We start from the raw sequence: 25,685 nt of genomic DNA, 5'->3' as shown, positions 1-25,685 counted from the left end.
GCTAAACCACCACTTCTCCCAATTGGATCCACCATAGCCAGATTGTCATAACCAAAGTGAAATTGAAATCCTTGTACTAATCCAAAATCCTGTTTCGTTTCTGATAAAAATAAAAATCTGGTTTGTTTTGATGCCATATTTCCCGAAGATAACTTTTTGTCCAGTGACTTCCAAGACCTCTACAATTCCAACTTAATATTTTCATATATAAAGATACTGGTTTTGCCCTTTCGAGCCAGAAGACTGGAGTTTAATGATACTCAACAGTCTTATAATACCAGGTGCCTGTAAACCATAAATCCCGTACTCAAACCCCATTAAGTGTATCACTAAACCCATCAGGATCATGACCACACCATCGAAGCCCATTTTTCCAAATTGCCGATGACTCCTTGCCATCATTCCATAAACCCATCAGAGCAAGATACATATTATATATATCTAAACCATCACGGTTCTCTCTGAAAAATACCAATAGATCAAATAAATGTACAAGATTTATCAATCGCTTAGCAAACCAGCTATATTTATAAAACATACCATTAGACCCGTAAGACCATTTCCGTGTATTTAAATATTTACGGATATCATGACAAAGAAACTTATCACTAAGACCATAATTCCATCTAAATTTATCTCTAGCAACTAGGCCTACCAAAGACAACCCATTAAATAATTCATAAAAACCACAAAGGGTATGAACCCCCAAAAGAGAAGAATTTAAGAACGTCTTCATCATGTCCTAATGTACTTTGCATTTCCCATCTCCTTGATCTCAAACAAATTTGCACCATGATACCTAAAATCATAGTTGCCAATGAACCCAAAGCCTCCATAGTTCCATACCAAACCAAAGCAAATACCATATATAATAGACCCGGTATAAGCCAACTCCCAAAGCCATATCTCCAAACCAAATAGTCCACCCTTACACGTACAATACATGTACGCATACAACAAGAAAACACCACAACAAACTTAAAATTCCAATTTTATTCCATATCTTAATAAAAGCCACAATAATCATCACAATTTCATCTTTCCCCACCCTCATCATCCAGACTAACTTGCCATAGATAGGACAATATTTTTGACACAAAAGAGACCACCCCCATAAACCAATTCCTTCTTGGTAAGACTTACTTTAAATAGGTCTTGATCCATAATCTTAAAACTTGAGGTTCGTTGACTTCGGGTTTGAAGGCCCCTTTCTTTCCGACAGCTTACCACCATCACCCTGACGAGTTCCCACCTTAGCTGCAGCACGTTTGCGTGGAGAGAGAAGCGAGCTTGCCATCCTCATCTTGTTGCTACCCGCAGTGCTGGGTTTGAGCAGCCTCCTGCGGTTACTATGTCTCATCGCCATGTCATCTGCTACCGTTTCATTGTTGCTATCAACCTCACCACTCACCAATTCCTCTTCCCCATCAACCTCAGCCACTTGCTCAGCTTCCTCCTCCGAGAGAGTCTGAAACTCTTCCTCTACCTCCACATCCCCACCATTCTCCAATATGGAAGCATGAATAGCCTCTATTTCCATATCAATGTCAGCTGCTATGTCCTCATGTTGCTCCATCACTCCCTTGAGCTTGAGTAAACCCATCTCCTCCTCAGTAGTGTCAATTATCGCCTCTGATCCTTCCGCCTGCGTCTTAGCTAGTTCAAGTTGAAACTCATCAGTTGCTGCATCATCTCCAGTGCCCTTGATCTCCCCTTCCTCCCTAACTGCAGAAGCTGGAGTCCTCTGATAATGAAACTCTCTTGGTTGATTCGAAGAAGGTCTGGTACGTATCTCTTGTTCACCAACTCCCCCACGTGTGCCTCCACTTCTCTCCTCATCCCTCCGCGTGTTTCTGTACCGAAAGCCCTCACCATCTCCTCTATAACTGCCATAGTAGGTAGAAGGCTTCCTAGATCCCTTCTCAGCTACCTTGACCCACTTAGAATCTACTACATCAACCGCCTTACCCTTTCCTTTCCCATAGTTTTCCCGGCTGTCTCTTTCTTTGTTCTGTTGACCTGGTTGCCCGTTGATGACCACACCCTTATAACTACGAGCTCGATCCTCATGTTTCGTACCATCTGTCCACGCTCCATTGCCTTCTCTAAGCTCCCTTCTTCTCTCTGGGCTCGACTTTAAATTATTGTCGTCTAAAGGGCATAGCTCCTCCTTGTGACAAAGACTAGCACATAGCTTGCAGTGGCCGAATAACTTTTCATACCGCAGAGAGACTGCCGCTTACTCAAGACACAGCTCCTTGAACGCGTCAAGCACTACTTGAACTCTATTATACTTCACATCAACCACAACCACTCTCTCCAAGGCTCCCACATTGCTCTCAAATGTCGGGACCATCCTAAACTCAAGCGGGACTCCAATGACTCTTATCCAAAACATGATCTCGGAGGGGAAAGAGTTTGACTGTTTAGGTTGCCACCTTGCCAAAGCCAGCATCCAATAGTCGAAATGGTAAGGCTGCTGCATCAAGACCGCTTCAAGTTCCTCCTCCGTCTGGAAGTCAAACTGGAATTTGCCAAAGCCCAAATCGGTTCCCGTAACCCTCTCCTCCAATTTCCAAATCTTTGGAAGATTTGAGAACAACGCCTTCGTTTCCTGCTCCTCCGGATTCATACATCTCCCGATCAAAGTCTTGGAGTAGGTTTTGATCAAGGCGGAGTTATCAAAATGCGCCACCGAAATCTTCAGTCTTTTGCGCATGCCCTCACCATTCCTCATCTCCTCACCGTGGCACAAGAGCTGGCTCTGCATCATGATAATCAGGAAGAAAAAGAAAACTTTAAGCATGAAACGAATGAGGAATGAACCAGTGATATCCCCAAAAAAACACTTCTGTCATCCCCTTATATTGACCCCAAATTCCCATATATTCAAACACCAAATATTCCACAATTAAGCCGTATCTCTGTAATTTGATACTTTCTGATCTCGATCCCCACAGATACCAATGCACCCAAGCCTCCGTAAGGTAAAACAGCCCCATCTCCATAAGGTATGAAAAGGAAATAAAAGAATCGCGATCTAAAATACAACCTGTAAAGATCCTGAGATCAATCTCAATTGCGTCCAGACTCCATCGCCCTTGGACCCAGATATTCGATTTCCTTAAACTCCCACAGATCCCCTTTTCGATTCCCGTATCTCTCCCAAATCGAGCCAAATAAAAGCCTTGATTCCCATAATCCTTGTTGTGATCACCATAGATCGAGTCCACCCAATCCCCTGCTCGAATTCCCGGATTCCATCTTCATAAAATCATCAAACCCTAGTCGCCAATATCATCGCCGTTTTTAGAGAGAAAAAATTATTACTATTAACTTAGATAGCGAACGATGATAAATGTAGAAAATCTAATGTACCGAACTATTTTATAAATGAACGTTGGACTTTTGAATATTACATCTTCCTTTAATTAAAACCTTACCTAGAAACAAGTTGAATCCAACACAATATTTCTGTTTTAATAAGATAGATTCGAGTCCAATCGATCCATGTTATCCAATCCGATTATATATAGATCGATTCAGTTCAAAGTTAATCCATTGATCTTAACTCAAATATTATGAAATTAATGGTCAAATAATCATCATCTAAAACAGTTGTATTAAGGACAAAATCACACATCAAAATTGAAATGGATTAAAAATAATATTTTTAAAAATAAACCAGTTTACTTATCATCAATTAGTTTTAGGTTATAAGTATATACTGTATAACCAGAGGCGGATCCAGGTGAGAAGGGGGTGTGGCACAGACCCCACACTCATTTTTATTTTTTTCTTTAGTAACTAATTTAAATTTATTAACACATCTCTAACCTATATATAAATTACACTGTGTACGTCATATTATGTAAAGTTCTCGGTCCGCCCCTGTGTATAACTTAATTAATAAAAACAATTATTACGAGAAGATATTTCTTCACTATTTAGGCGTGGTTAAATGTTCCACCATAGAAATTCTTTTTGGCTTGTAGGATAGTCGACAATGACAATCGCCCCATAACCCCGTTTAATGAATTAGTTAACGTACGAATCCATATTAATATCACTTGTTGACAAAAATGGCGTTTCACTCCGTATGTTTTAACATGTGAATCTAGTTTGAAGTTGCCCCACTCATTTCCACTAAGCAATGTTCTTCTGTTTTTGAGAAGGGTTCCTATTATACGACGAGGAAATACATATGGTCGTGATATATCGTTTCGGTCGTCCTTTCTACTTGTTCACGATCTGATTGTTGCTTCTTTCCTTTTTAATACTTCATTAGTTTTTTTTTTTGAACAAATTTAATACTTCATTAGTTCAGAAAAAAAAGGTATTCCTTCTAATATTGTTTGAAGATATTGTGAACTGGGACGACAATGGTGAATCGGTGAGGTTGTATACTGATATTGTTTGAAGATAAACATGTGAAGATCTTGACATCACGATAATGGTGTATTTTCTTAGAAATTCTGACACTCGAATTAGTACACAGTCTACGGGATTAAGGAGGCGAAAACTATAAATAATTGTACCAAATTGGGAAAGATAAACCGATTTAGATTTCCACCACAATGCCCTTTTTTTTTTGACAAACTCACACACCACCACCACCACAATGCCCTAAAAATCTCAAATCAACACTTTTTTAGGAAAAGAAAACTAGTAAGCCCTTTTACAAAAAGAAAAAAAAATGGGAAAGATGATAAATTTACAAAAAGAAATTACTAGCGAGAGGGAGAAAATATACAATGTTGTTTCTAAATTAAGAATAGAGTAATATCCGATTTATAAGTTTGTGTTGGTTACATTACATGTTTACAAATTAACACCGTTTGTGTCCATCAATTTATCAGATTAATGTTCATTACTATGTTAGCGTGAAGAGTTTAGTAGTTCATGTAATATTCGATTTGCTAAAAATATCTGTGTATTTTTCCGGAAGTTATTATTTAGTTCAAGCAAATAGTATTTTCCAAAATTTTCTTAGTCACATGTTTTTTTTTTAACTTTACATTCTGTCATTCAGCTTAACATTCATTTTTAACTCTTCGAAGAGAGGGCCATAGAACACGAAAAGAATAATCAAAACACGGAGCCAACACGTCTATTTACTTGGCCCAAGTCACCTATCGTCTAAGCGCTATATAGCCGGTCAATTACTATTCAAGAATCAGGCCATAAATTTTATAAGTTTTTTTAAAATATCTTGAACCACGACACTCTTGGAACTTTTTTGATACATATGTACTGATAGAAGCAAAGAGCTTATTAAACATCATTTCAGAAATCAGAAGCATGTATTCAGCCAAACTATTGACTGTTCCAAGGTCTAACTACTTTAAACTACTCCTATTTACTGTCCAAAACGGTGACATAATTACTTTATTTAAAACCATAGTTTTCAAACATCATTGATTCTCGGTCCCAACATCATCCAGCCTGTAAAATAAATTACAAGAAGGTATTTATTCACGATTTAGGCATGGTTAAATGTTCCACCATATAAATGAATAGTGGTCAATTTTTGGCTTTTAGGATAGTCGACAATGAAATGGCCCCATTTAAGGAATTCGTTAACGTACGAATCCATATATTGTAGGCATCAGTAGTTGATAAAAATGGTGTTTCACTCTCCATATGTTTTAACATGTGATAACCAGCGCAAGTTGGCCTGGTGGTCTTGAAGAAGCAAAAACCCCAATACAGACCCAGGTTTGATACGCACTGGCCACGGAATGATTTAGACCCCTTGAGAGTACAGACGCAGGCTGGTTCTGGACTCAGGGGGATTAGTCGGTTGGCCACAGCCGCCAGATCACCTTCCTGATTAATCATAAAAAAAATGTTTTAACATGTGAATCTAGTTTGAAGTTGCCCCACTAACTTCCACTAGGAAATAACAATTTATATATGTTTCCTTAACTTTTGAGAAGATTTGCAACAAACAACAACAACAAAAAATTAGGGGTGAACGAATAGAATTTATATAACTAAAACCTTTCAAAAATCTGTGCTTGAAATACATAATCCAAAATTAGAAATTTGATAAGTTGATAATCCCCTATATATTATTTGAGAAGCATTGCAACATTTTTTTGTAGCCATGTGTCATCACTAAAATGATTCTTAGAATCCTTAGAAAAATAGGTTGGTCCATCTAAATATATAATAAACTTTTTATTAAACCATAATAAATACATTATTAATGTGCTTCATTATTTCCTTAAATAAGATTACGGAATTGCCTAATGTGGCTAAAGTGTATATCATAATTAATGATTTTGAATAATAAAGATTTGATAAAAATAAGTGTGTATTATAATATATATATTTGTTTAATTTTAAGCTATTTAAATAAATTAAACAATCAAGTAACCATATAATAAAAATTTAAAAAAATTATATATATATATATATATTATATTTTGAATTTAAAAAAAAAGTATAAATTACTAAAACTGTTAAAAGTTTCACATCCAAATTTTGGGATCGATGATTTAAATTTTTTGTTATGACATGATACAAATAATTAAAAAATAATATAAGTTGAAAGTCTCATTTAATAAGTATCAAAAATAAAAGATATATAAATATATGTATCATTTTAAATTAAACTATATGCCATATAAAAATACATAAATATCTTAATTTTGAAATTTACGTTGAACATTTTTTTGATAAAAAATTGAAAAAATATTGACAATATCGTTTTCTGTTATATTTATGTATTTTTATATGTTTGCACCAATTTAATTATATAAGTAGTAGATAATGACTTTTTAATTATTCAATATATATTTATTATTTTATAATATGTTATAAACATATAATATATGAAATAATTTATATATATATAATGTTCATCCCGCGCAAGGCGCAGGTCTTAACCTAATGTATACTACTAAAACAGAATCATACCAAAAAAATCTACTTAAAAAGATTGTTGCACCTATTAGTAACTAATTATTATTTTTGATCCTACCTTATATTTCTCTAACTATATATCATAATAAATGCTCTTATTTGGCTTTTTTTTTAAGTTAAGATTCCAAAATCTAACACTAAATACTAACAATACTATAACCTATGTTATTAAACTATAAACCAAAGATTTTTGGAAGTCTTTCAGACCCTCTAATCAAATAACTAAGCAAAAAACACTTCCTCAAAATTAACAGAAACTTAAAAAATGTTTAAATCAAGTTATCAGATAGTCACTAAACACATATACGTCAAACTAAAAAAAAAAGATTTCAAAATATAACTCTAAGAATACCAACAATACTATAACATATGTTACCAAATCTCAAACATATAGCTCAATCTACATTCACTCATCTATGTTAAAAATAATTCAATTTTAGTAAAACTAAATTTCCATCATTTAGAAATGTTTATTAATACATGATTTTGATTTTTATCTCTTTTAATAAAATTTATTAATTACTTTTAAGATCTAATACATGAGAATATTTTTTTTAGAAGACTTTTGAATTACTTATGCATTTGATTAAATTTGGGATACACCTTTGTATTCAAAATCAAGTTTTGATCATTTTTAGCAATTTCTCCAAGATATTTCTTGACGATTTAGGCGTGGTTAAATGTTCCACCATAGAAATTATTTTTGGCTTGTAGGATAGTCGACAATGACAATGGTCCCAACCCCGTTTAATGAATTAGTTAACGTACGAATCCATAGTAGATATCACTAGTTGATAAAAATGGTGTTTCACTCCATATATTTTAACTTGTGAGTCTAGTTTGAAGTTGTCCCACTAACTTCCACTAGGATATAACAATCTAATTATATAAAAGAGAGTTTACTCTCTCCTGGGCGTGCTACGTCAGCATCCAGCTAGGAAATTCGTTGCACGAGAGGACGACACGTGTCCGACCAATGAAACACATCGTTTCATTTAATCCAATTCGGGATGGGCTTTCATTGTTTATTGCGTGTTGGGCTGTTAATTTGGATCCTGTAGCCGGCCCTGGTAGATGACGATCGTCTCTCTTCTTCGTGCGACGGAAAGACGATGTCTGAACTTCCTTACGCTATCTAAAACGGTCCGACTAATCGAATCGAAATCTCATCTTCTTCTTTTGTTTTCTCTTCTCTTCCCTCGACAGTTTCAGAAAATTTCTCTTTCGCCTCCCTTCGTCGCCTTAAGAGGTTCTCAGTTTGATTAATTTCAAAATTATTATCCCAAAATGTGTATGTGCTGGGCATATCAATGTTCGTTCTTCTCAATCATGTGATTTAACCTTTTAGGTTTACGATTCATAGAGCTTAATTAATATTTATTTCACTGGTAGATTGCCTTTGTTGAGTTTGTGTAATCTATCATTAATTGGGTTAACATTACTCTCTTTGCCGTTTCTTTCACTTAAAAATCTGAACTTTGAGAGCCTTTGTGACTGTTTGTGCAGGTTTTTAGTTGGGTTCAGAACATCAGATATTTTGGTTCTAGATGGATGATTAGGGTAAGATGTATACATTAACTGTTCTTTATATATATAGATACTGATTACTTTCGGTTAGTAATCAGCCCTCTTGGAGCGAGCAGTACGTGTACGAACGCCGCGCCACTGAGAAGCTTGCGGACGATGAAGAAGCCGAGACACTCTTTGTGGCGTTAGCTGAGTTTGAAGAGCGATGCAAGGAGCCGGAACGTGCTAGGTTTATCTACAAGTTTGCTTTTGATCATATTCCTACAGGGAGAGTTTAGGATTTGTATAAAAAGTTTGTGGCGTTTGAGAAACAGTATGGTGATAAGGAAGGGATTGAGGACGCCATTGCTGGGAATAGGAGGTTTCAGTATGAAGATGAAGTGAGGAAGAACCCTTTGAACTATGATTCTTGGTTTGATTACGCTATGCTTGAAGAAACTGTGGGGAACAAATATAGGATAAGAGAGATTTATGAGATGGCTATTGCTAATATTCCATCTCCTGAAGAGAAACGATACTGGCAAACACACATCTATCTCTGGTGAGTTTATTCTTTTTCAGTTTGGTTTTGGAAATAATGCATAATTGATTTAGCTAGAATTAGAATGTTTACTTATTACGTAGTTATGTGAATCATGCGTTGAATAAGAAGGTTAATTCTTTAAACTGAGTTGTTAGAGTTTGATCATGGTTTGCATAATTAGTTTCTTTAACAGTGAAAGCTATTATTATTTGTCTTTTATTAGCATATTTGGTTCTGCGATTTTGACAATAATGCAGAATTATTTTAGAATGTTGGGTTCATGGTTTGCGTAAGATGTCGACCATGCTACGCATAAGAAGGTTAATATGGGGTTTGGGTTTGGTTGACTTAGTCAGTATTAGCTCTTATTGAGTTTTAAGCTGCACATTCATGTCACAATTAATCTTTTGAAATAGATTGTTGCACTATGTGGAAAGCTATTGTTGGTTGTTTGTCTTTTATTAGCATATTTTGATCTGCGATTTACTGAAACAGTGACACTGATATAACTAATTGGTGTAGGATTAACTATGCATTGTATAAAGAGATTAAAACGGAAGATGTGGAGCGTACACGAGATGTATACAGGTACGCCAAAGCCTACCTATTCTGAAACTTGTGAAGTTACTTTCATTTGTGTTTCACCCTAGCAGTTTAGTCTGACTGTCTGTATTCATCTTACCAAACATTACATAGAATGTCTTAAGCTTATCCCACACTCCAAATTTTCCTTTGCCAAAATATGGTTGCTTGCTGCTCAGTTTGAAATCTGGCTATTGAATCTCGCCAGTGCTCGGCATATATGAGGAAACAAACGCTATTGGGAAAGCTCCAAAAGATAAAGTAAGCATGAAATGTGTTTGAACGTTATATGTTTCATTGCTTTCATTTAATGTACTTATTTTTGGTTATATTTTTCTTCCGTAAACAGATATTCAAGAACTACATTGAGATTGAGCTCCAGCTGGGAAACATAGATAGATGTAGAAAGCTTTATGAGCTTTATCTTGAGTGGTCTCCAGAGAATTGCTATGCTTGGAGCAAATACGCTGAGCTAGAGAGGTCTCTTGATGAGACTGAACTAGCTAGAACTACCTTTGAGCTTGCAATATCTCAGCCAGCACTTGACATGCCCTAACTGCTATAGATGGTAAAATATTCAGTCCAATAGATTCAAAAAAGTAAAATAATCCTCGGACTTGAATCGCTTGGATCATTGAAATTTTAATTTTTTTTTGGTGTGGCAGGCGTACATAGATTTTGAGATATCAGAAGGAGAATCAGAGAGGACACGAGCTTTATATGATCGACTATTGGACCGCACAAAGCATTACAAGGTGTGGCGGTGTGGGTTAGTTTTGCAAAGTGTGAAGCTTCTGCTGCGGAACAAGAAGAAGACGAGGAAGAGGAAGACCAAGAAGAAATAGATGCTATTGAACTCAACAAAGAGTGCATCAGACGTACCTGAGGTTACTTTATAACTACATGTTATATGAATTTTGATTACAACCTTGAGACATGTATTAACTGTAAGAGGGAAGATTCAATGCAGAAAAATGTATCAATGGATCAGCTGCAATCACAAAATGAACAGGAGAGGAGCTTGATATTTTTTGTAAACGATGGATAATCGGGGATGGTCTCTGAAGTGGTATATGGCTACACAATGTCTTTATAATTAGTCCAACTCTCAGACCAGATTTTATTTTATCAATTTCAAAATTTTTATCATGTCTTTTTCTCTGTTTTCCAATAAATGTTGATAGCTCTGCACATCTGTCAAGAACACTTAGCAATTGTAAAGGAGAGTCCTCTTATTCACATTTGATATCGTGACAGCATTTTTATGTAACAACATAGTATGTAACCTACATCTATACGCATTAAGTTACAGAACGTAACCAATCTATATATGGCCAAATACTATCAAGTTTACAAACATCCAACTTGAATAGAAAACACTTAACCCAAGATTTGTAAACTTGAATACAAAACACTTAACTCAAGATTTGTATTTATACAAAAATGTAAATAATTTAAAAAGCTTCAATTTATAAACCACCTTCTGCTAATGAATTCATGATAAAGTACAAGATGTATCTTTTTTTTTTTGACAACAAGACATTCACAGACTTATATTAACTCTGTAAACCAAATCGATAACTCAAGTACAAGATGTATCATGAATGATTATTCGATTTTTTCTTATAAACTTTGAGATCTGAGATTAATATGTAGTGTACAAATTAAATAGGATAATAGTAATAACTGTTTTGTTAAAATGTATGAAAATAAAAAAAAACATATAACTGTAGGATTCTATTGATGCTATGTTGAATGTATTATTAAAATTTCTAAAATGAATAATAAAATAAATAGATAAAATTGTTGTAAAATAATTATGAATCTTAATGCTATTTTTAGTTAAAATAAATTGAAAATTAATACATAATTTTTTTATTAGTTTATTCACACGCCCGCCCGTAGGGCGGATTTGCTCTAGTATTTATATGTTTCCTTAACTGTTGAGAAGATTTGCAACAAACAACAACAAAAAAATAGGGGTGAACGATTAGAACTTATATAACTATAACCTTTCAAAAATCTGTGCTTAAAATACATAATCCAAAATTAGAAATTTAATAAGTTGATAATCTATTCTATTAAGAGAGAACCCCGCCCTTTTAAGGACGGGTATGTTTGGTTTACATTTTTTTAGAAATTTAATTTTTATATTTGTGATTTTTAGTCATATTTGTATTTTTTTTTGTATAATATTTCTCTTAAATAATTAATAAAAGGTTTTAATCTATTTTATTAAAGTAGTTGGACCACACCTATATCAATAGGTCCTGTTATTAAATATTAAATAATTATTTAATAAATGGTTAATATTTTGATTTGTACCCCATAAATATATATATTATTAGTATATTCTGTATTTATTAAATAAATGGTTAATATTTTGAATTAGCTATTCCCCATTTGGTTTGTATTTGGTTGCTTCTAGTTTACACTTGATGTGTATATCAATAAGATTAGAAGGACAATAGCCCGGGTTAAATTGGTGTAAAGGATATTCAAACCTCTTAATCAAGGTTGAACGTATTACATAAACAATATGGTGGAGAGAGAAAATCAGTCACTAAAGCTCATAATCATTGTTGTTGATTCCAGGGAAAGGTGCCGTTGTTTTTCTCGGCATTTTGAAGCTTGTCTTCATAAACAAATAATTTGATCTCTGCAACTAAATGAAAAAAATTATACTGTCACGACTTGTATCATCTGGTCAGGACGCGGCGCTGAACTTGTTCTCAAACCAATGGTAATCATACAGTATATTAGAAATAAGATTACTTGACTGGTATGAATTTAATAGATTAAACTAGATTTTGACCCGTGCAACCGCACGGGTGTTTGTTTTCACTTTTCTATACATAAATTATTGTTTTAAAACATAAGTGGTATATATTTTTAAAGTTAATCATGTACTTAAATATTTATATAATTATTTCAAATACAATAATTTTATAATTTACATGTTATAAGTAATTAATTGTTTAAACCTTATGTATTTGCCGCTTCTTATTATATATTTATCTTATTGTATTTGCATTTAGTTATTAAGCAAATTAATATATTCATGAGAAAATATATTTAAAAAATATTTTGTATTTAATTTATGCTAAATTCTGACCCGTATTTTAAAACTGGATTTCTTTTTACCAATATTTTTATGCTTATTCATTTTAGGTAATTTATTATTGTATATATAAAAGTGTAAGATATGTTAATTTTTAGATATGTATTATATAGTTTGTTAATTTTAAGTCGTTCTATCATCATATTATATTTTAAATAAATAGTTTTATATTTATGAAAATAAAATTTATAAATTTATCAATTAAATATAATTTTATCATATTTATTTTAGTATAATAATTATATTTTAACAGGATCATGACTATAAAAGTAGATAAAATAGGATATAATTTATTTATTTTCGTTTCTAAACGATAACTTAAAATACATTAAGTTATTGTTTAAATATTACACAAATTTATTAAAATTTTAAAATATAATATATACATATATATTATATTTAAAATGAAAATATATTATGATTAAAGTAGTTACAAAGATTTTATATTATTAACTTTAAAAAAATACATGTTAATTTTTATACATGTATTATATAGTTTGATAATGTTAACCCATCTTACCAACATATTAGATTTTATTTTTGAACATAAATATTTTATAATTACGAAAATAAAATATATAAATATATAAATTTAATACAATTTTATTATATTTATCTCAATATAATAATTTTAATTTAATATGATTGATTATGATTATATAATAACTAAAATATTATAGATTTTTTTATTTTTCATTTTATATAACTGAATATATTAATGTATAATAATATTTTAAACTAATTTCGAAATTAGTGAAAATATTTAAATATAATTTCAAAAATGACGATCTTGCAAAAATCTTCTTAAACAGATTTGTTAGAATTTTAAAATAAATATATTTATATTTAAAATGAAAAGATATCAAAAGATACTATGATTAAAATATTTTTAAAATTATATTTATTATTAGTCTGAATTAAAATATAGTATGAATTTCTATGAATAGGTCCATTAGGTCCATTTTTAAAAAAATCACACATGAATCAAGGTTGTGACTTCTGTTTTAATATATAAGATTAGAATAAACAACAAATAATTTATTCGTAGGTGATTAAATTTTTGTTATTGCTCGGTTAAGGATATCCATATGAATAGCAATATTCCATCGCTTTATTATTGAAGAGCAACACGAGGATTTGATTTTAGTTTGAAAATGAGATATTATTTAAGATTTTCTAAAGTTTCCATAAGATTTAAAATAAAAGTATTGACTATATTATTGTTAGAGAAATTTAAGATAATATATTATTAGTCTAAATTTAAGGTAAGAATAAAATATTAATTGTCTAATGAAAATGTCCAACAATATTGTGTAAGTAAATTTTTTAAGAGTTCTTTTCTTTTAATAGTATAGATCATACAAAAAAATCTACTTAAAAAGATTTTTGCACCTATTAGTAACTAATTATTATTTTTTGTCCTATCTTATATTTCTCTAACTATATATCATAATAAATGTTCTTATTTGGCTTTTAATTTTTTTTTCCTTTTAATACACCTAATCTTAATGGATCCGATATATAATATCAAAGCAAATTATTTGAAATCGGTTAGTTATGATTTATGCTCAGTTTGGTATAGTTAATTTCAAAATTAAAATATATATTTATCACGTTTTTCTATCTTTCTCCATTTACAGAAAATGTCACATTATAATATCGAAAACATAAATCTATATATACTGGCATATACCTTATAATAAAAACTCATGTGTATCACGTGACACTAATATCCTATCAATCCTTATACCCTAAATCATTATTCCAAGTCTAAACATTTGATAACTTTGTAAGAGAACCATGTTCAGGATAATAAATTTTGTATTCTCATATATATTTTTGGTATAACATATTTTTTTCAAATTTGTAATAAAACTGTTCAATTTTTTTTTATGAAAAACCAAATTGCAACTAATTTTACTTCCAAAATTCATAAATGTAACTTTAAAGGGGAAATTATACATTTACACTTTGTTGAGTACCCCTTTTCAAATTTACACTCAGGAGGAGGACATTTTCACAAATACCTAATTGTTTAGTAGCCGAAAGACAATAATAACCCTCGCAATTTTAACCTTTTCTCTCGAATCTCTCTAGCTCGCCATCGAAGGCGACGAGATTACAGAGCTACGACGGCGATTCTAGCAACGGCGACGACAAAAGGTCTTCTCTCTCACTAGTCACGCCGTCTCTCTGGAAAGAGCATCCGGTGACGACGAATAACAATCAGACTATACGATTCAAAATTTCATCTCAAAAAATGTCGTCTACTCCTCACGATTCTCCTCTACACGATTCTCCTATACACGATTCTCCTCTTCACGATTCTCCTATTCATGATTCTTATCTTCACGATTCTCTACAAGTAAGTACCTAAATTATTGTTTGTTTCAAGTCATTTTTTGAATTTGTTATTTCTGTTATAAGAAAATAGAAGAACATTGGTTGAGGATTGTCATGTTTCTAGTTAGATCTAAGAGAAATAGTATCGATAGTGAACATTGAGTTTTTTTGAAAAATTATAAGCCTTTATAAATGTGGGTTTCAAGTAATTATAAAATGCGTGAACTCAAGAAGTGTTGTCTTGTATTGCAGTTGGATAGCAACGAGTTTTGCACAACCTTGAAATTGCCTGGGAGGGTTTATGAAGCTGTAGAAACACCAGATAATCCCAAAGCGATAATCCATCACTCAAAGATTGATTATATCGAGAAGGTGGAAGATATATTAGGAAAAGAAGAGTTTTCTTTCATAGAGAACTCTCACATTGGGAGCATTTTGAAGTTGGTTAAAAGGAATAGGGTTCAATTTTCAGAAGAGTTGTTCCATTTTCTAATGCAGCGAAGAGTATTGACGCAAGGAGAGGATCTCTGGTTTACTTTCTCGGACCAGCCTATGAGGTTTTCACTAAGGGAATTTCATCTGACAACAGGCTTACGTTGTGAGGAAGATCAGACAATAACAGAGCCGCTGTTCAAAATAATGAAGAAGCCATACATTTGGATGCTGGGCAAGATTGATAAGTTTACGGTGAGAACGTTATATGAAATGTTTAAAAAGAAAGCACGAAGCATGCCAACACTAGAAAGATTATCCCTTGGAACAGCAATACTCACAGAAGCGGTAATTATGGCAGAAAATCCGAGTTCTAAAATCCCGAGAGACAGGTTGCAGCGTTATATGAACTATCGCTCACACAAGATTGCTTGGGGTAAAACTGCTTATAGAATCTTGATGAGAAGTGTAAAAAGTTTGAGTGCAAGTTCCTGGACAGGAGATAGTTATGAAGTGAGTGGTTTTGCGCTAGCCATAAATCTGTGGGCAATGTCATCAGTGAATGTGCTTGGTAAATCTTTGGGAAAGCCATGCGAGACATCCTCTTCTTCTGATCCGTTGTGTCTACATTGGGACTCAACAAGAACTCCGACAATAGCTGAAGTGTTAGAGCTGGAGAAGATAAACAATGTGAGTTTTTATAAGCGTATATAAATATATTCGTATTGTATTGTTTGAAAAGTGGATTTCTAGGGACTCCTTGAAAAGGTCCACAAATCGGTGTCTTGTAGGATTGTAAATTTGACATGTGTTTATACAAGATTATAAATGTACTTTTATAAGGACTATATAAATTAATATATAAGAGGTTTACATAGATATGTTTTATTTATTCTACAGGTTGAGGTTAGCACAGTGATTGGATTGGCTGAGGAATACAAACATTTGGTGGGGGCAACACATAGTGACGATGCTGACTTTCACAGTGTTGTGAAACTAGTTCAACAAGGATACAAAATGAGGAGAAGCGATTGGGAGAAAGGTTTTGTGGATATGTTTGTTGCAACAGAAGATATAGGTCAACAACGCAAGACAAAAGACGAAGATGCAGAGCATGGTGAAGATCTGAACCATAATGAAGATGAAGAGGAAAAGAAAGATGAAGAGGAAAAGACAGATGAAGAGGAAAATAAAGATGAAGAGTATCAAAAGGATAAGGAGCAAAGAAAAGATAAAAATCATTCCATGTCTAACAGCGAGAAACTTGATAAGCTAATCCAAATGGTTCGTGATTTGGATAAGCGAGTAGTAATGATCCAGAATGTTTTAGGAGTTAAGGTAACCAATTCAATTTTACCAATTACTTATCAAATTTCGCGTGTTATTCCTCTCTAATGATTTCACTTGTTTTTTTGAAGTTTAACGACAGTTCACCAAACAAAGAAGATTGTGAAAATGGAGCTAGTTCTGGTGATAGAAGAAGTGCACAAGATTATGAAAATGAAGAAGATACAATTAATGAAGAAGCAAACTCTGATGATAAAAAAAATGCACCAGATGATGAAAATGAAGAAGATACAATTGCTGAAGCAGCAAACTCTGAAGATACAATTGCTGAAGAAGCAAACTCTGGCGATGGAAGAAGTGCACTGGATGATGAAAATGAAAAAGAGATATGTGATGAAGAAGCAAAATCTGGTACAGAGCATCAAAGGGAAGAAGAGAATATTCTTGGGGAAATTGAGACTACACAAAAAATCACTCAAGACGAAGACACAGAAAAACTTGAATCAGAAAGTTGCTTGAAACAAACGTCGCAGGTATGAATCTAAAACAGGATATAAAGGTTTATAAATTTTTTAATTTAGTGATAGGCAAATTGAATTTCTTATTTCTTTTGTAGGTTACGTCGCCTACTCCAACATTCAATACTCCAAACTTTGATACAAGGGTACAAAATTAATATATTTTATAAGGCCTTGTAAAAGTTTAATGTATATAGCATAAACATCTAATTTTCAAATATTTTGTCTGAAGGTTTCATCGCCTAATCCAACATTTACGTCTCCTAAGTTTGATCTCCTTTCCCAAGAAAGTCATAGTGGAAAGGGTACAAATGAGGTATTTTATAAAGCTTTATAAACTATTTCATGATCGTTAAGGTCTCTTAAACAATTATATAAAAACGATTTGCATGAATCAGGTTCTTATGAGAGATGTTTATGAGATTCCTGTTTTCCAACCTCTAATGAAAATAAAAAAGAGATTGGTACAACAACACAGCCAGGTTTGTTTTCCAAACTTTATGAGTATTGATTTATTTTATAGACTTAATAATCCTTTGTAAAAAGGGGACTATTTTTTTTGTTCTGTAGGTAAACGAAGATGTTGAGCCTCCACTTCAAAAGAAGTTTAAAGCTGATACAGATAATGTTCCGCTAAGAAGAAGTGAAAGAGGTCAAATACCATCCATTCATACACAACCACCGTTTACAGGAGCAAGGAAGAAACATCCGATTCTTCATCCCTTTGAGCCAGTTGATAAAACAAGAAAAGAAAAAATGAGAGAATGGAAAATGTCAAACAAAAGAAAGTAAGTTTTATTTTATAAGAAGCTATATATTTCATGAAACTAGATATCTACATAAAAAAGTATGAGTGTCCAATGTAGGAAGCTGAGAATCAATCAAGAGATAGTAAACGCAAAGTGGTTTTCGGATATTGAAACTCCGGGAAAAAAACTTTCAAAAACGGTTAGACTATATGTGAACAAAAATTCTTTATAATCCCTTATAAATTTATATTAATCTTCTTTATAAAACTATATGATCGCTATTCTGAGTATTTGTTTTTTTTTTGTTTCAGCATATTGAAGCAGGTTTTGAGTTGCTGAAACTGAGACAGATAAACAATCCAGATTTGTTTCTGAACAAAACTGCCTTAGTTGTTGGAGTGAAGTTTCTTGAAGAAATAGATGAGTTTTATGATGAGTTTTTAGATGACAAGAAAGGTTTCCAATTTGGAGCAGGCTTTGACAAGTACAACATAGAGAAGAATATCAACTTCCTCTATTCGGCCATTGCAGTAGCAGAGAAGTATTGGCTTGGAGTTGTAATCAACTTGGAGAAGAGAAATATCACAGCATTCAATTGTGCAGCAATGAAGTTCACAGATGCGAGTTTGGTCCCTTACGTTAATGCATATGCGATGGCTCTCCCATTCATGATTCGCTACTTCTTCAAAGATGTCAGCATGGATACAAGCAAGTTCTCGATAAAAATTGTATCTGAAGGTTTCCCACAGGTAACATCTTTATAACCGCTTATAAATCTTTATGGTAGATTTGTATCCAGGTTCTTCAGATCAAATAACTTATATTATAATTTATCTGCTAATATATTACTAAAACATATTTGTTTAAGGTTCTTAAAATAGAAGACAGTGGAGTTTATGCATTGAAGCTGATAGAGTGCCATGCAATGCGTATAGTGGATTTGACAAAGCTGAGTGAAGAAAAAATTGCAATCATCCGAGAAAAGTTGGCGGTTGATATCTTCTCGGAATTACAATGAATACTAATGTGGGAATGAACAAAAACTTTATAGCTTGCTTATAGTTATGTGTGAACAACTATCTGTTTTATGCGTGTTTGGTAAACTTTGTTTGTAGAATTCTGAGTATTATGAGTTTATGACTTGGATTTATGGTTTTCCTTAAATTTAGAAAGTTCAATGGTAAATTTGTATTTCAGTAGCTTTATAACACATTATTACAAATAGTTTATAACCTCTTATAAAATCAAAACAAAATGGTTTATTACAAATGAATTTACGATATATAAAGGAGTATATAAAAGTTATAAAGATTTATAAATCGTTTTTCAAGAGCTCATCAGTTCATAAAACAAAAAAGAATTAAGGTTTATAAAGTTGTATAAACAACCAAAATGATTTATAAATCTGTATAAAATAATGTATAAGGCATATAAATTATATAAGATAAAAAACAAAACTTGTTTTTTACCTCTTGTAAAATCAATCGAGTTTAGGATATATAAAGGGAAATTTAAAAGTTATAAAGACTTATAAATCTATAAAAAAAGTAATTTATAAAGGCTTCTAAATCAGTTTACAAATATTATATACAAAAATAATGATATGTAAACACCAATACGAGGATATATAAAGGGAAATTTAAAAGTTATAAAGACTTATAAATCTATAAAAAAAGTAATTTATAAAGGCTTCTAAATCAGTTTACAAATATTATATACAAAAATAATGATATGTAAACACCAATACGAGGATATATAAAGGAGAATTTAAAAGTTATAATGACTTATAAATCTATAAAAAAAGTAATTTATAAAGGCTTCTAAATCAGTTTACAAATATTATATACAAAAATAATGATATGTAAACACCAATACGAGGATATATAAAGGGGAATTTAAAAGTTATAAAGACTTATAAATCTATAAAAAAAGTAATTTATAAAGGCTTCTAAATCAGTTTACAAATATTATATACAAAAATAATGATATGTAAACACCAATACGAGGATATATAAAGGGGAATTTAAAAGTTATAAAGACTTATAAATCTATAAAAAAAGTAATTTATAAAGGCTTCTAAATCAGTTTACAAATATTATAACAAAATAATGATATGTAAACACCAATACGAGGATATATAAAGGAGAATTAAAATAATGACTTATAAATCTAAATCTTCTAAATCAGTTTACAAAATTATTATCAAAAATAATGATATGTAAACACCAATACGAGGATATATAAAGGGGAATTTAAAAGTTATAAAGACTTATAAATCTATAAAAAAGTAATTATAAAGGCTTCTAAATCAGTTTACAAATATTATATCAAAAATAATGATATGTAAACACCAATACGAGGATATATAAGGGGAATTTAAAAGTTATAAAGACTTATAAATCTATAAAAAAAAAGTAATTTATAAAGGCTTCTAAATCAGTTTATATACAAAAATGATGATATGTAAGCAACATTATGAGTATACGTGCTAATCATAACGAGTAAGTAATATGGTCTAGTGGTAAGTGAGGTTGCTTAAATTTCAATTTACAGAAACCCGTGTTCGACCATCATGACCTCAACGATTTATCTGTTTTTTTATCATTTACCAAAAGGGATGGCAAAACAGTAAATTTAACTCTTCTCACGCGACACGTCTTCATCTTCTTCACTATGACACGTTTTTTTTTTTGCTTTCTTGTTTTCTATCATTTCTTCATCGTTTCTCTATGTCCGTAAATTTCAAGAAGAAGAATCAACACAACAATCTTCCCCATTTTGAATCATTATCGTGGCAAAAGGTAATTGAGTTTATCTTCATTTTGAATCAACAATCTAAATTGAATTGAATTTTTGTTTGAAACCTAATTGATTGACTTAAAATCTCAATCTGTTTCAGTTTCAGTTCCAATTCAACTTGAATCGAATTTAGCAAAAGTTATTCAAGAACATTCACTGTATTCTCTGATTTTTTATATTCAATTTAGATCAAATTGAAATTCCTATCTGCTTTTGTATATACACTCCAAAATCGAATGAATTTTTGTATGGAACCTAATTGATTTATCTAAAATCTCAATTTGTTTCAGTTTCTTGGATGCATGTCGTTCATTTGATCTTAATTCACCTAGTTTCTTTCTTTTCTTGATTTTTTTTTTGTGATCTGCATTTCCGATTCTCCTCAGGAAGATGAAAATAATTTGAAGAAAAAAGGAAAACTTTTGTCTATTGCCAAAGATTGTGAAGTAGAAGTATCTATTCAAGAAGATGGGTTCAGAGGTTCTTGGTATAGAGCTATCCTCGAGCAAAAATCCGACGAGAGTAACAGGAAAAAAGCTTCGGGTTAGTTACAAAACTATGTTCAACGAAGATGGTGTAAGTCCTTTGAAGGAAACTATTGAAAAAGTTTTATTCGGCCAGTCCCGCCAGAGTGTCTGAATGAGGGTGTCGTATTCAAGGAAGGGTCGGTGGTGGATGCTTATTTTAATAATGGTTGGGGACTGGTGTATCGTAGTTGAAAGGCCAGATGGTAGTTTTTTGGTTTACTTTGATGATCCACCAGACATAATGAGATTCATCAGAAGCCAACTGAGACCTCATGCTGATTGGATCGGCTCCAAATGGGTCAAAAGCAAAAAACAAGGTATTGTTTTTTTTTGTATGTTTTAAGTTATAAAATTTTGAATGTTTGAGGGCTTTAGCTTATATATGATTGTTTTGGAATTGAAGGTATTGAGTCAACACATGTTTACGAGAGGGAAGTTGGTGGAAATGACCCGTGAAATTAGTGAAAGTGAAAAGGAAAAAATTGGGTCCGAGCATTGGTAATTACAGAAGTTCGGAAACAAGGAGATGATAGAAGAAAATTTCTGATCAAAAGATGTACAATCTCACAAAATTCGAGTGATGAAGCGGAAGAGAAAACATTTAATAGTTGATATTTGCAAAATAAGGCCATCTCCTCCTCGAGATCTTTGTGCAGAGTACAGTCTGAACGACTATGTTGAAGTGGTTGTTACCCATGGGTGGCGCAAAGGTCGAGTGACGGAAATTCTCCTTGAAAACAAATACAAAGTGTATTTCGCTGCCACAAAAGAGGATGCGGTTTTAATTATACTGAGATTAGGCTGTCAATGGAGTGGCTAGGTGGTGGTAGTTGGATTCGCGCACATGAGGTATTTCTCACACATAATTGTATTCATTTTTGGTGCAATTTAAATCTTCCTACACCATTTTTGCAGAGAGAATTTGAAATAATGCTGGCACACCAATCACCCGGTCAAGATAGTCCTAGTAACACACTTGCCACCGATGAAGATGATACGTTGAATGATGATGCCACCAAAATCAGATCCGATCAAGAGAGCCCTAGTATCACACTTGTTTTAGAATCCAATGAAGAGGATAAGGTGAATGATGATGCCACAGAAATCACATCCTCTTCGAGAGACACAGAAACACTTCTGTTTTAGAAGCCACTGAGGCTGAAACCACAAAACCATGAAACCATATATGTAAGTTTTAGACTATCACCTATATATGTGTTCTCATAGGCTTCTTTTCTTATCTTTAAACTATATATTTTTACTAATGATGTGTAGGGAAAGGAGTTACCATTACCTCATGAATCAGAAGATTGATGGATGATGTAGCCACTCCAATCATAGACCCTCAAGAGATTCCACGAGGTAAAATGTAGATTATGATTTATAAAAGCCTATAAATAATTTATAAAGACTTACAAATATGTGTAGTTTATAAGAGCAATAAATAGTTTACAAGGGCTTCTAAATCTATATAAAATTTTGACAATTATTTTGAAGGGCTTATAAGGTTTTATGAAGATTTATAAAATAAGGTAATATATAAAGACCTATAAACAATTTTAAAGATTTATAATCTGTAATAAAATGATTTACAAATTTTGACAATAATTAATAAAGACTTATGAATCTCTATATAATAATTTATAAGGGTTAATAAAATTTTTTAAAAAGCATATAAATATTTGCAGAAGCTTGTTAATCTATAATAGTTATAAAACCGTTTTCTAAGCATTAAACCATAAATAAACTTGGGCCTTAAACATTGATAATCGAAATTGGGCCTTAGTGTAAAAAAAATAAAACGTCACGAATTAGGGTAAAAAGTCGGGACTTTTCATCGCCTTCCTCCGTTCGCGTCTCTTCTGATACAGAGCTGAAGCGCATCTTTTGATCTCTATTTATACTCCGCCGTTCTACATTCTTTGGTTACAAAAACTTACTTTTCACCATCGATTTCTCTTAACTCCGGTAATGTTATTGGTTCTTCTTAGCGATTCTTCTTCTCACTCTGTCATTTGCGATATATTTCATTGCTAGTTCTTTCGTTTTTGATGTGGTTAATCGATTTTAGAATGATCTATTATGATTTACAAGTGTTGATAAACAAAACCTTTATAAGTCATTATAAAACATATCTTTGACATTGCCATTTTGAATTGTTTCAGGTGAAACGATGAGTGAGTCTAATGGCAAGATTGCTTTGCCAAAAAGAATCTCCGAAACTGGTACAAAAGGAGTCGTATTGCAAAGAATTAACAAGCGCTCCAATCTGAAGTTGGTTGGTAAAGTTGAAACCCTTTGGGCAAAGAATTCAAGAAGCTTGAAGATTCATTCTGGCTCCGGTAATTAAGATGGGAAGGAAGCAGAAGCTTATGGTGTTTTCAAGGCATTTGATTCATCACTTACTCTTAAGGAGAATGATATAGGCGAGAAGGGTTTGTGGTTTACTTTTGGAGAACAACTAATGAGGTTTTCTCTAAGAGAATTCCACTTGACAACGGGTCTGCCTTGTGTTGTTGATAAAGATGAAGATGAAGCCGAGACTTCCAGCAACAAAAAGAAGAAGAAAGATCCATGGATGAACAAGAATCAAAACTCTAAACACCTTGCTTAAGCTTCTTGTCGAAAAGAGTAAAGAGCTTACTGCTGATCAGAGATTAAGATTGGGAGCTACAATCCTTGTGGAAGGGATATTGATGGCAAGCAATCCGGTGACAAGTATTCCAGAAGAGCGTCTGCTTAGAGCTAGAAATTTCAAAGAGTTTTGCAAGTATCCCTGGGGGAATTTGGCCTTTGATTATTTACTGAAAGAAGTGAAGAGCTTTACCTATGCAAAGCTGACGGAGAATAATCAATACGCGATTTGTGGCTTTATATATGCGCTTCAGCTCTGGGCGTTATCTTCTGTGAATCAACTAGGCACATTCTTTGGTATTAGCGATGATGGAATTCAGTTTCCCTTGTGCTTGCATTGGAAAGAAACCAAAGCGCTTACTATTGAGGAGGTTAACAGATTCGACCAAATGGAGAAGGTAACCGTTTATAATGTTTTATAAAACTGTTTTAGTCTTTGCATTCTTCTTTTACCGATTGTTTGATCATATGCAAACACTTGTCAGATTGATGTCAAATGTATCCTTGGAGATCCCGGATTGCATAGCGACTTGGTTGAAGATGTTGACTGTGAATTTGGAAGAGTTGTTGATCTTGTCAAAAGAGGATATCGTTTGAAGAGACAAGATTGGCTCAATAGAAGTGTCGACATTGCCGTTGCTGAAGCTGAAGTGGACGAAAAATAATTCTGTTCCTGGGATTGATGCAACTGATCAAGAAAAGATTGAATTCCTCAATAATAAGGTAGTGTCTCTTGAAGAAAGAGTGAAGTACCTTGAAGGTCTTTTGAACATTCGTGGAGAAACTGTGAAGGTAAACTACTTTCTATATTTGTTTCGTGTTGTAAATGACAAAAAAGATTCATATGCTTCTAACTTGTAACAGGAAACTGAGAAGTCAAAAGAAACTGAGCCGCCACCAAAAACCAAGGTTTGCTATCTATAACGTCTTCATATTCTTAATACAATGTGTGTGAGCTCACATATAATATTTCAGGTAAATGGACAGAATGCCGATTATGAACTTGACGAAAATGAAGTTTTAGGAGTTTATATAGATGCCAAAAGAAAGGAATCGCTAAGGTTATTTTATTTTGATATTTTATAATGTTGTTATTAAATTCGAAATTGCTAAGCTAGTTTTTTTTCTTGTAATATTAGAGAAAGAAGAATGGTGTAAGACCTCCACGTGAAGTAGGACATCAAGATGAAGATGATGTAGAAGTCGAAGTCAATGAAGTAAGCTTATTTATACACTTTATAAATTGAAAACCGTTATAGAATTATAAATCATTAAAAATATGTAATTTTTTTTTAAAATAGGAACAACCACAGAAGAAGAGGAACAACAACAAGAAGATGATACAGAAGACGATGTGGACGATGGTGATAAAGAGAGTGAAAATCCGGAAACCAATGAGTAACGCTGATTTATAAATCTTTTAAAAACTGAACAACAATCGTTTTAAATTTATAAATCATTATAAATATGTAATCCTTTTATTGAAATAGGGACAGGGACACAAGAGGAAGAGGAACAACACCAAGAGGATGACGCCAGAAGTCAATGAAAGTAAGCTTATTTATAACCCTTTTAAATTGAAAACCGTTATAAGAATTATAAATCATTAAGAATATGTAATCTTTTTTTTTTTTAAATAGGAACAGCCACAAGAAGAAGAGGAACAACAAGAAGAAGAGGATACAGAAGACGATGTGGACGACGGTGATAAAG

The 25,685-nt window shown here is 32.4% G+C and overlaps 2 protein-coding genes and 2 pseudogenes across 3 annotated transcripts; 3 read left to right on the top strand and 1 right to left on the bottom strand.

Annotated features, from left to right (window-relative positions):
* Nucleotides 1–1,168: 1,168 nt before the first annotated feature.
* LOC103874800 lies at nucleotides 1,169–2,773 on the bottom strand. Its single transcript, XM_033273555.1, has 2 exons — nucleotides 2,244–2,773; nucleotides 1,169–2,183 (listed from the first exon to the last, which is right to left on the bottom strand). The coding sequence occupies exons 1-2, from the start codon at nucleotides 2,771–2,773 to the stop codon at nucleotides 1,169–1,171; spliced, it is 1,545 nt and encodes a 514-aa protein (XP_033129446.1).
* A 3,974-nt stretch (nucleotides 2,774–6,747) lies between these two features.
* On the top strand, nucleotides 6,748–10,885 carry LOC103874259 (annotated as a pseudogene).
* A 2,359-nt stretch (nucleotides 10,886–13,244) lies between these two features.
* On the top strand, nucleotides 13,245–19,196 carry LOC117126163. Of its 2 annotated transcripts, none has more exons than XM_033273599.1 (11): nucleotides 13,245–15,048; nucleotides 15,279–16,148; nucleotides 16,359–16,796; nucleotides 16,877–17,278; nucleotides 17,362–17,409; nucleotides 17,496–17,579; nucleotides 17,662–17,745; nucleotides 17,834–18,051; nucleotides 18,130–18,211; nucleotides 18,324–18,761; nucleotides 18,881–19,196. In XM_033273599.1, the coding sequence occupies exons 1-11, from the start codon at nucleotides 14,944–14,946 to the stop codon at nucleotides 19,028–19,030; spliced, it is 2,919 nt and encodes a 972-aa protein (XP_033129490.1). In that variant the 5' UTR covers nucleotides 13,245–14,943; the 3' UTR covers nucleotides 19,031–19,196. The 2 variants fall into 2 exon arrangements, with proteins under 2 accessions (XP_033129490.1, XP_033129491.1); XM_033273600.1 differs by having other exon boundaries at nucleotides 18,324–18,750; nucleotides 18,881–19,173.
* A 1,545-nt stretch (nucleotides 19,197–20,741) lies between these two features.
* On the top strand, nucleotides 20,742–25,521 carry LOC117126137 (annotated as a pseudogene).
* Nucleotides 25,522–25,685: the final 164 nt, after the last annotated feature.

Source organism: Brassica rapa, chromosome A06 (genome assembly GCF_000309985.2).
Source record: "Brassica rapa cultivar Chiifu-401-42 chromosome A06, CAAS_Brap_v3.01, whole genome shotgun sequence".
In the NCBI taxonomy this organism is placed as follows: Eukaryota; Viridiplantae; Streptophyta; class Magnoliopsida; order Brassicales; family Brassicaceae; genus Brassica; species Brassica rapa.
The sequence above is the reverse complement of the archived record's forward strand: the minus strand, read 5'-3'. Positions and strand labels throughout refer to the sequence as shown.

Bases quoted from the DNA above. Each gene is read 5' to 3' on its own strand.
- LOC103874800 (XM_033273555.1), bottom strand. From the start codon at position 2,773: ATGATGCAGAGCCAGCTCTTGTGCCACGGTGAGGAGATGAGGAATGGT. The intron at 2,184-2,243 runs GTAAGCGGCAGT...GCTATGTGCTAG, and splicing joins TTCAAGGAGCTGTGTCTTGA to TCTTTGTCACAAGGAGGAGC.
- LOC117126163 (XM_033273599.1), top strand. From the start codon at position 14,944: ATGTCGTCTACTCCTCACGATTCTCCTCTACACGATTCTCCTATACAC. The intron at 17,410-17,495 runs GTACAAAATTAA...TTTTGTCTGAAG, and splicing joins CTCCAAACTTTGATACAAGG to GTTTCATCGCCTAATCCAAC. The intron at 18,762-18,880 runs GTAACATCTTTA...TATTTGTTTAAG, and splicing joins TATCTGAAGGTTTCCCACAG to GTTCTTAAAATAGAAGACAG.